Source organism: Apodemus sylvaticus, chromosome 2 (assembly GCF_947179515.1).
Source record: "Apodemus sylvaticus chromosome 2, mApoSyl1.1, whole genome shotgun sequence".
NCBI lineage: Eukaryota > Metazoa > Chordata > Mammalia > Rodentia > Muridae > Apodemus > Apodemus sylvaticus.
This window is the reverse complement of record NC_067473.1, coordinates 138,250,637-138,262,040: the sequence shown is the minus strand read 5'-3', so window position 1 is coordinate 138,262,040 and position 11,404 is coordinate 138,250,637. Positions and strand designations below refer to the sequence as shown.

Sequence of the window (11,404 nt, the reverse complement as noted above, 5' to 3'; positions counted from 1 at the left end):
CCATCCAACACAACAGAGGCAGAGACACTGGATCCCTGGAGCTCACTGGGGAGGCATCCTAGACTGATGGTTTAGTCCAGGGAAAGACACTGCCACAATAAACTAGGTGTATTACTCCTAAGTAGTAAAACTCTAGCTTGATAATTTGGCCTCCACACTCACTGACACACTTGTTTCCATGTGAACCAAAAAGTGTGAATACACACATGCACAGACAGACTTATAAAATAGAAATCAGATGCTTGCTAAACAATTTATCGAAATTCTTTGAACTGTATTTAAATTGATCCAGCGACAACAAAAATACATAATATGGGTGTACAGATATGCACATTCACACATTACTTGGCTGAGCTTTTTGTTTTTTCTTTAATAGTAGCTATCTATGCCCCATGCTCACTGGTGGGGTAGAACAGAATCTTCCTCTCACTAGCTAGAAAATACCTTAATACCTCTAGCTCATCACAATGGCTTGTACAGCTGCAGCTGTTTTTAACTTGATCATAAAAGGCATCAATATTGTATACGTTATTCAAAAGGACACATCTGGGACATTTTCATTCTGGTTTTGACATTGGGTATGGAGAGGTCAGCTCAGGACCTTTGGAAAATTCCACGGCACCTCCCCTCCTGGAAGAGAAAGGTCGTGGAGCTCGTAGGCACCCCTCCCCTCTGGAAGGGAAAGGCTAATTACATTCCTCAGAAAGACCACAAAGGGTACTGACCACCAGCCCCTTGCAGGTAAGGGAAGCCCAGAGCACTGTAAACCCATTCCTCGGGGTGGACCGACCTTTGACCACCCACAGACCTCATTCCCTAAGGACCAATCAGTTTAAAATTAACACTGTTCTGCCAATCAAAATTTTTCCAATGGCCTTCACTCTATTCTACCCCTGAAAGCTGTATAAAAACTGGCCAAATGGGCCGCCGGTGGTCACTGCCTCTCCTTTGGGTGCAGGACGACCCCAGTGCTCAGGAACAATAAATTTCTCTTGCTTTTGTATCGATCCTTGGCTCCCAAGTTATTCACTTGGGGTTCCTGGTAGCTAAGGCTCATGAGAGTCTTACAAGTAAACTGAGTCCTGAGGAGATAAAAATGGCTTAGCCAAGGCCAGAGTGACTGAGGGACAGAAGGCAGAGTGACTCGGAATTGATCGTGTTAAGCTGGAACCTCTGCTCATCCCCGGCACATGTGAGGAAACCCAATCTACCCTCCTTCCCATATCCCCACCCACAGAGTGAAAACCACCCGGGCTAGCAGGTCAGCGGTTCCTGGAACCCACAGAAGAGTGGCTTCCCAGGGGCTCCGTTTTTGACCAGGTATGGGCACAATCCCATCTCCTAACTGACAAGTAGTCATTCCTCACGGAAACTCCTTAAAATCACGTTGCTTTAGCCTAGATGTTTGACTTCACTGACCTCCGCCTGTGAGATCGGTGAATTCACCCTTACATTGCCTCCTAATAAACACGCCTTTACTTTTGATCTGGTCTAGTCTGGCCTATGTGTTGGTCACCGGGGGAGAGCCTATCAGATCAAGCTTCCATTCCAAAATATTTTCAGGTTGTGATTTTTTTAATGCATCAAGTTTTTCTTGGGGTAAAATGTCTTAAAACCTTGCATTCATTAGTTTACTGTTTTCCCTTCCTTTTAGTTTCTGTCTACCACACTACTTCCTTCTTTATATATCTTCCATCACTCTTATTATTTTTCCAATTTTCTTTCTTCAGTGAAAACACGTTGGAAATATATTGTATACACTCTTGAAAATAGAAAAAAAAAAACTATGATCCCAGTGCTAGAACAATTCTTTCTTTAGCACATTGTAGTTGTTTCACCATGCATTGATACATTTTTTCTCTTAGTGGAACCATCATAATTGGTCTAGTTTATATACTGACAGTTTTATTTTCCGGGTCATTATCAGTCTTTTTCTGTTCTTGCAAATCTTTGCTTTATATTGATACATGTTAATTTGGGGCGATATACGAGGGCTACTGAAATTATTTTAAAAATCAGCTGTGTTCCAATGGCCCCTGGAACAGTCCTTACTTCCAGACAAAAGAGGATGCTGTATAAGGACGTGTGTTTGCTCCAAGTGGACACTAAAAAGCACAGACTTGGGTTTCCCACCTGTAAAAACGTCTTTGTGGCTGGAAAGAGAAGGGAGCTTGTGTAGGGGCCGTGGGTCATGAATGGCGTTGGGTCCCACGTCCTGCTTAGACGTGGTCAGGCGGCTTCGGATTGCTGACTGTGCAGCTCTCCGCTCGCCTAGCTGGAGCCGCCAGGGGGCGCTGTGGCCCGGGAGCGTGGCGGCAGCGAAGCGCAGATCCTCCCACTGCGTCCCGGCACCGCCCTTTCCCAGGCTCCTTTGCGGGTAAACAGACATGGCCGGCGAGGGAGATAACCAGGACGCTGCGCACAACATGGGAAACCACCTGCCGCTTCTACCTGGTAACCTCCGGGACGGGCGCCTGGCCATGGGTGGAGAGCGAGGCCCGGGACCGATCCCGCAGGGAGGACGGGGACAGCTGCTGGGTGCAGCGGGCAGTGGGAAAGCCTCTCGTGTGCCTCGCCCTGCGCTTTCCTCCCGGCCTGTTTCCTGGGCTGTCGGGGATGTTGAGGCGACCGACTTTCGTTTCCCAGAGCAGGGACCCCATTCCTTTCCATCTTTCTCACAAGCAGGCCTCCCTGAAAATGTCCTGGGGCTAGGCGAAGTTGGGAACCTGGTCACATTAGCAGCCGTTACTTTTCCTGCTTGTCTGCCTTTTAATAAGACTGACAGCAAACGTGTTGTTGGCACTTGCACGTCATGGGCCCCCGCAGTGAATGCTTTGCATGCATTTCTGCTTTTATTATTACACCAATCATCTGTCCAGAGCCTTGCTTGTAGAGGAGAAACTTATCGACGGATTGTTAAATGCGTACCGTTCAGTGATGTGGAAGGTCACACAGTTGCAGACACAGGGCTCCTCGGTGTGCTGATCTGCCACCACAGCTCATCTCTCAACTATCTCTCTGTGGAGGCAGTTATTTGGTGGTTTTTCTCAGGTTTGAACATAATATACCTATTTTTAAGAGACTCAAGAGATCTGTATTACCAATTTCTCCTGCTTTATGCTTTTATGGTTTATAAGAACTTATGTCGCAGTACTGAACACGAAAAGGGCATGAACTACTGGTACATACTGTTTTTAAAATGCTGTAGACAACACAGACTGTTGCCAGAGCTTTTTGGTTGTGGTTAGAAACCACGCATTGTGTTAACCTCCGTTTGTGTGAAAACTGTCATTCTGCTACTTTTAGGAGTTTCACAGTTAGGATAAGACTGTTGAGAATAATTACAATCACAGGTGCATTTCATTTAGAGCCATTTATGCAACTGCTGTTAGGGGGTTTTTGGTTTGTATTTCTTTGCTGGATTGGATACCAGGTACTCCCAAATCCTCTGAGCTGTCTCCAGCTCCTCCTGTGATTCTTCATGGGGAGGGATTATTCTGGGATTTGAAAATCTTGTGATGGAGATTTACATTGGATTCAATTATGGACTAGGTTAGTCCTAAGTTGTTGAAAACTTGCATCCTTAGTCATTCAAGTTAGGAACTTTTTTTGTGGGATTGAAGAAATAATTTCAGGTTTCAGTTAGTTGCCTCAGAAAAGCTGTGCTTCGGCCATGAATGTGTTCCTTAGTAGTAGTGTACACAGAAGGAGAGAAACACTGGATGCAGGACCAGTGCATAGAGAGCACCTTTTCTGAGTTACTGATTATTAAGCTGTACTCGATTAAGTCCATAAAGGTGGTCGTCTTTCAACAGAGGAGATTTCAGACACAGCTCCACTGTGAATGAACCTAACATTAAGGAGAGTACTGGAGCAGGAGTCTGTTGGCATTCGCCAAGTGCTCCTGTGTGAGTCATGAGGAGCTCTGAAAAGTCTGTATTTTCTCAATTTAAAATATTAGAAGGAAGAGGTTCACAGATGTTGTAGATGTAGATGGATGGTTTCCCAAATTATAAGAGTTTTATTTCTGCAGAAACTTTGACTTGTCCCCTGAATTTATGTAGTATAACTTGCTTTGAAAAGTGATCAACCTTAAGAGCTAAGGTAAGGAAATTACTTAACCTTTTATGTGGGAAGAATCTATATTGGACAAATTAAGTGCTCAAAGATAAACATCACTAAGTCGGAGAAGTTAATTTTAGCCTTGTTTATGAGAATTGCCACCATTACATTTTTTTTTCTTAGTTTCATTAACAGATCTTTCTTGCCTGCTTGTTTCTTCCTTTTTTTCTTTTTCACAGAGAAACTCTTTGTGGCTAAAGTCTGAAAGAAGCTCAGAGATTATTTTGTTCACGCCTTCAGTTTTTTTTTCAGATGAAGCAGCTAAGCTTTAATCAATTGGAATTAATTATGTCAGGTGTCAAAATTAGTAGTGATAGAGAAGATAAAAATCATCCATACAGGAGATTGATGTCGTTTAGCTGTATCTCTTGTTAGGCTGGACCTAGTAATCCACTTTCTAACAGTGTGGTGTAAATGTGTGTGTGTGGGGGGGGTGGGGGGTGCGGTTTATAGTGAAGGAAGCTGGTGGCTGTTTCTGACCAGAAGTCAAGGGGAACTGGCACTGTTCTCAGCAGAACTATGAGAAAAGAGCCATGGCACCCAAATATAATGTGATGTCCTGGAGGGGTAACAGGAAATGGAGAATAGCTGAAAATCTAAGGCAGTCAAAATAAGATAAGGAATTTAGTTAACAGTAATGTGCCAATATAGATAAGAATACCAGGGGTATGTACCGTGCTAACTACAGGTGGAGATAGTCTTGGCATGCTAGAATTCTGTTCTTCCAACATTCCTATAAATCTTAAAACTGTCCTAAAATAGCTGATTATTAAAAACAGAAGAAAGGAATGGAATGGAAAGGAGGGGAGGAGAGGGGAGGGGAGAGGAGAGGGCACCATGACAGAAAGAGCTCAGATCCAGCTTCTGCCGCGTCTCTGCACAGCTTTCTTTTTAAGAGTTCTTTCCTCAGTTTGGGGTGTGTGAATGGGAACAGAGCTCCCTTTCTTTCTTTTTTCTTTCTTTTCTATTTTTTTTAGATGAATCTCAATTTTCCCCTCTATTATTCTCCTTCAGCAGACAGTGAAGATGAAGATGATGAAATTGAAATGGAAGTTGAAGACCAGGATAGTAAAGAAGCCAGAAAACCAAATATCATAAACTTTGACACCAGTCTGCCAACCTCACATACAGTATGTAATTTAACCATTGAGCAAATACAGTAGGTGGACCTTTATGTATAGCTGGGATTTCCTAAGTGTGGGGTGCAGGTGACTGATGATTAGAGGACTCCTGCATATAAGTTGATCCTAGAATTTGTAGATAAGAGCAAAGTTATTTTCCAGTTCATAAACATGTAATTTTAAAAATGGAAGCAATGTCACACTATATCCTCATGTGATTCTTGACTATTTTCTAATATGTAAACATACAACTTTAATGTTATCATGGGTATGACTCAGAGGAATTGTCTTCCTCTGAATGGTTCTGCTAGTAACTGAGCCATTAATGTCATTTCAGAACTGTTGGGATGTGGGGCAGTATTCTAGGTACTAAAATTCTGCCCTATGCTTTGTCGATTTTGGACATAGAGGAGTTTTGGTTAAAATATTTTGAACTACAAAGTACAGATCGAGTCTTCATAAAAATTCAGGGTTCTAATAGGAAATACTAGATCAAAAATTAGTTTAGTTTGATGGAGGCATGTTTATATAACCAAGATTATTTAAATAAACGTGCGCTCTGCCTAGTGTTTTCCTCTGCTTTCTTCTTTAGTGGGTTGAGGTGTAGTAAGTGTGATTTGACTGTGTTCTTGAGTAGTACCTGGGAGCTGATATGGAAGAGTTTCACGGGAGGACTTTGCACGACGACGACAGCTGTCAGGTGATTCCAGTCCTTCCTGAGGTGATGATGATCCTGATTCCTGGGCAGACCTTACCACTACAGCTTTCTCACCCGCAAGAAGTCAGTATGGTGCGGAACTTAATCCAGAAAGACAGAACCTTTGCGGTTCTTGCATACAGGTAAGAGATTAAACAGATCTGCTTAGTGCCCTGCCAAGGTCAGTGTGGCAGCCAAAGCCAGCTGGGAATTTGCAGCTGCTGGGCAGGAGTGTGAAGCAAACAGGCTAGTTCCACACTTCCAGTGTTTCACTGCGTTCACAGTTTAGCTCCTGAAAAACTTCCACTCATTCAATGGAAAACCTGCCTGGAATCTGAGTTCAGAACTGTCTTTACTTAAAAATAGCTAAGCTTTTAAATTTTCATATAAAGGTTACTTTGCCCTTTCAAAACTCACAAGCTGTACAGGTATAAAACCACGGTTAACATCGCTGCTCTTCAGATAGGGCAAATGAGGGAAGCGGGGAGGCAGGAAATGGGCACAGGAAGCCTCCCATCACTCCGGCCCCTCCCATCACTCCCGCCCTTCCCCTCCCCTCCCCCCATATGCATAGTCCTGCTAATTAACAGAAACCTTCTTTGTCCACCAGAGTGAAATACTTTGTGAAATAACAGTTGAAAACTCCTTAGCCCTGGGTTATTTCATTGCCACCTGAAAATCTGCCTTTAGTCTAAAATGCAGTATTTGCCTTCTGGAGCCTTGTGTGTTCACTTGACAGTGAGGGTTGGCTTGCTGTAAATTGTCACATTGTTGGCCCCATCTGTGTTGCTTTTGCCAGTTTTGCATAATTATGGGCCAAAGTTGAAAACCATCCATTTTTGTCTTGGAAGTAATGTTCAAGAAAGGGAAGCACAGTTTGGAACGACAGCGGAGATCTATGCCTACCGAGAGGAGCAGGAGTTTGGAATTGAAGTAGTGAAAGTGAAAGCGATCGGACGGCAGAGGTTCAAGGTCCTTGAGCTTCGAACCCAGTCAGACGGGTGAGGAACATTGAACGGCTTACAGGGAGATGATCTTTGCTAACCTACTATTTATAATTTACTAGTTTATGACTTCCTTAGTTCTCTTTGCTTTCTAAGGTGAAAGCCCATACGTAGTTCCAGTGCTGATGTTTAGCAGTCACCTGTTAGGTGTAAAACTGTGGAGGCTTCATCTTCACCTCAGTCCGGAGTGTGACTTTCTGTGGGGTGAGGCTGTTGCATTGTTTAAAGATATTTCTAGGTGGTTGTAATGCCACTCCAGGTTTGAGAACAGTAAGGCAAACCCCAAAGGTAGGAATGCTATAGTGTGAGTTGTATATCACCCCAAGATGTCCTTTATATGAGCAATGAAGAAATGCTGTTGTCTGCACCGTGTGAAGCTTAGAAGTTCCCTGGGGATAGTAACATAGTTAACGTTAACATAGCTTTTCATATGATCAGGAAATACGGTGTCTGTTTATCTTTTTCCCATTAAATTCTGCTTAGTCCATCTTAAAAAGGAAATGACTCAGAAGCAAGCATTTGTCTTACCCGGTGTCATGTCTTGTCTCTGGCACACAGAAAACACCTGTTATGTCTTAGGAGACAGCCTCTGGGTTCTACCTGTTTCTGGGGAATTGTTCACCAGTGTATGGTCAGACTTCTACTTCTTTTTGTTTTGTTTTGTTTTGTTTTGTTTTTCGAGACAGGGTTTCTCTGTATAGCTATGGCTATCCTGGCACTCACTCTGTAGACCAGGCCAGCCTCCACCCGCTTCTGCCTCCCAAGTGCTGGGATTAAAGGCCTGCCCTACCACCACCCGGCCAGACTTTTTTATTTCCTGTGGTGTCTGAGCACAGGAAGGTTTGAAGATTTTAGGAATCAACCAGAATGAGCAGCCTGAGGACGGGATTTACTCTTTGTAATGCTCCAGCTGTAAGTAGTAAGTAACAGAAGTATACAAGTCCGGCAGCAATTTGGGACAAGAAATTGGGTAGAATATGCAGCCCTGAGTGGCTTGGTTTTCTCCCGATCCTTCTCTAGAACATTTTATTATACAAATTCAAAATCTTTCTAAAACTCTATGCCTGAGTCCCCTCATCAGAGAAGTGACTGAAATTTTTGTGGTCTATATTTGAAATAGCATTATGTGAATAAGAAGAGATGTGATCTGAGAATCTATATTGTAGTAACTGGCTGGTTGTTTTGTTACTGTGGATTTCCTTGACACTAACAAATTTTAATTTACTTCCTGTACACATCTTGATACAGATTGGTTATCTTTGACTATTTCTAGAAGCGACAAAAGAAACTGACTGGTGAGATAGTATATTTCTGTATGTGACTTCAGTAACTAGTTGTGCACAACTCTAAAACATAAGCTGGAAGTAGTCTCTGTCAGAAAGTAGAACATGAAGCATGGTTAGAATCTAGTGAATATTAACACCACACGACAGGTAGACAGACCTTGGAAAGGAGAATTGTTTCTGGTCTTCCATCTTCTACCATGTATTCAGGTCTCTCAGAAAGATGTGTCTCAGCTTTAAAGAATAAGATTTCTTTACCTCCTTCTTTTCCTCGCTGGTCCACCGTCACTTAAGAGTCAAGTGATAGAAACCACGAAGAAGTCTAGGACAGTCTCTGCTTTTGGCAAGTGAATAAGCTTAAGAATCAAAGAGATTAGTTGCCTAAAATTATACAAGTAAATAAGAAACATTCTGACTTTCCAACTAGCTTCTGACCATTATACCAGAATTTCTTCTTTGCACATTGGAAACTTAACCCTGTGAAATCTGTAGTTTAGGATTCAATTTTTGTTTTTGTTTTTAACCTAAATTATACTTCACATATGAAAAGCACAGTGTTATCTTCTAGTCTTTCCTGTTAAAAATCTGTTTTTCAAGTATATATACATGTATTTGAATATATATGTGTGTGTGTATATATTTTAAAAAGTAACACGTAGAAGGGTGTATTTGACTCAGAGAGGGACTGTTCAGAAACTGTTTCTTAGAAGTATACAGAAAAAGATAAGTTCATATCCTACTAGAATTATAAGATTTCTTATCTCATACCTGAGACAAGTAATTTGTAGTTAAAAGAATTTGAACTATATGTCACAAACACTTTAGGTGAAAATTAAAATAGTGTAACATTTGGTTTTGAAGAGACATGTTGTTTTCTTTGAACTGCGTTTGCACATCCACTGGGATGTAGGTAGATGCTCTGGGGCATCTTTACACATTAACCACCTACACTTGCTGTTCCTTGTTGCAAGCTTTATAAAAATAGTCCCTAGTCAGTGTGAATGCAAAATCCTAAAATTTTCAGATTTTCCTCAATTTCATGTGCTTTTATAACTTTTGTTATAAAATGATGTTACTATAATCATAAACACATTAGGGAAAACCAGCACACACACTCACGCACACATGCATGTATGCTCACACCCACAGACATTGAATAGAGACCATGAAGGCTCACCTCATCTCCAGTTTTGTAAGCAGGTGCTGCAAAGAAAGGCCAGTATGATAAAGGGGACGTTGGATCCAGTGTCTTTGGTACAATAAACTTTTGTTTAGGAACTAGGTGTGTGGGGGATGTGTTTGTAATGCTTTCGTCTTACTGTCCAGTTTGTTTGTGTGGGTTTTGTCCGTTCTTTACCTGTTTTTGCTCTCTGAATAGTAATAACAAAGAGTATGTGAGGCCTATAGTCTAGAGATTAGGGGATAGAAAGTTGTATTAGATGAGTCAAGATAATCTGTAGCCTATATGATGAGTTTTTAAAAAATAATTTTTGCTTCATTTGTGCCTGCATATTTATCTGAAATGTATAATCTCTTGATTCTAAGACTGAAATCCATATCTAAGTTATTTCATACTTTATATTAAGATTTATTAAAATTGTGTTGAGAATTTCTTGAGTATATTTATATATTACCATTTGGTCAACTTGCTTAATAGGGGGAACTTGGGAAAAAAAATCTTAATATTTAAAATTATCCTATGTCAAGAAACTTATAGTTTTACTTAGTGTATCTTAAAAATGAACAACATACTTGATTCTCTTTATTTTAGAATCCAGCAAGCTAAAGTGCAAATTTTGCCAGAGTGTGTGTTGCCGTCAACCATGTCTGCAGTTCAGTTAGAATCACTCAATAAGTGCCAGATATTTCCTTCAAAACCCATCTCTTGGGAAGACCAGTATTCATGTAAATGGTGGCAGAAATACCAGAAGGTGAGATGCTAATTTCTTATGTGTCTTCTAGAACTGAAGACAGATTGCTTTTTAAAAGTCACAACTCTCATGGCATTCTCTAGACACTGTAGCTCCCTTGATCATAGATGAATTTAAAAATAATTCACTGGTCATTATTTATGAAAAGTAGCTTGCAGTAGTGGTGAAATGTTGCACAATTGTAAGACATTCTTGATTTTATACCTGTCATGCATGTATTAATGGCCTGAGGGTCTTCGTTTCCATAGGAACCAGAGTTCCATAGGAACTCTGATCCCATAGTTGGCTTTGAGTTAAGTGCTGCATTGAAGAAGGGTCAGCATCGTTTGGGCCAGCATTCAGTGGCAGGGGAAAGGAGTGCTGTCCTGGGACTTCTCTCGTGTATTTCTTCTTTGCTGTTGGAATGTTGCTCGGTGGCTGAGGTCTTACCCAGCATGTTCAAGGCCCTGCCTTTGATCCCAGCTGAGGAAACCCACTATGTTTGCTTGGGCATTGTGTCTTGGCTAAATGATTTCACCTCTTAGGACCAAAGTGAAAGCTGTTCTGCCTCATCTCACTATAGGTGTACATGTAAATACAGCTTTAGGTACAAAACGCATTTCCTAAATTCATGGTTTTCCCAATGTACGCATTTGTAAGTTTAGAATAAATTGGGGTTTTTTCTTAGTACTTTGTAAAAGTACAAAAGTATAATTTCCTTTATAAACATAAAAATCCTGTGAAATCATTTCCTCTTTATGTTAGAGTATGGAGGCTTTACATTTTGATGTAAGTAGAATAGTATCCTAAGCTGATATGAATAATATATAATTTCTGTGGCAAGTATCTCATTTTCTTTTCACTATTCAATCACATTTAGTGTTTAGTTTCTAGAGATGTTGTGTTTGATGGTGTCATAACTGTAGGGTATACAGTTAATTTTTCTTCTTGTTCTCCATTCTGTTAGCCATTCATGAATAGTACGGTATGCTTTAGTTAGTGTTTCTAAGAAGTATCATTAGACTTCTTAAACACATGCAAAAAGGAAAATGAAAGTAATATATTTTGAAGCTTTGGCATTGTTTTTGCCTTATGTTGCAGGCAGCTTTTGGTCTACCTATAAAGTACTTCCTTTTCCAAACTGGGCATAGAGATTTTCAATGTATCTACCCCTACTTATCAATACAACAGGGAATCATGTTCACAGTGCTTTTGAAAATAAATTCTTAAAGTATGTCAAAAGATAACTCTACAAAGGAGGTTTTAT

The 11,404-nt window shown here is 40.9% G+C and overlaps 1 protein-coding gene across 2 annotated transcripts in view; it reads left to right on the top strand.

Moving 5' to 3' along the window:
- The first annotated feature begins 2,368 nt into the window (after positions 1 to 2,368).
- The window catches only part of Crbn (cereblon), an 18,078-nt gene continuing 9,042 nt past the window's right edge, over positions 2,369 to 11,404 (top strand). The window contains exons 1-5 of one of the 2 annotated variants that reach the window (XM_052174454.1): positions 2,369 to 2,454; positions 5,140 to 5,252; positions 5,881 to 6,083; positions 6,792 to 6,941; positions 9,999 to 10,158. In XM_052174454.1, the coding sequence (XP_052030414.1) occupies positions 2,388 to 2,454; positions 5,140 to 5,252; positions 5,881 to 6,083; positions 6,792 to 6,941; positions 9,999 to 10,158 (693 nt within the window). In that variant the 5' untranslated portion in view covers positions 2,369 to 2,387. Of the gene's footprint in view, positions 2,455 to 5,136; positions 5,253 to 5,880; positions 6,084 to 6,791; positions 6,942 to 9,998; positions 10,159 to 11,404 lie in introns of both variants that reach the window. The other variant, XM_052174453.1, reaches the window with a different exon arrangement.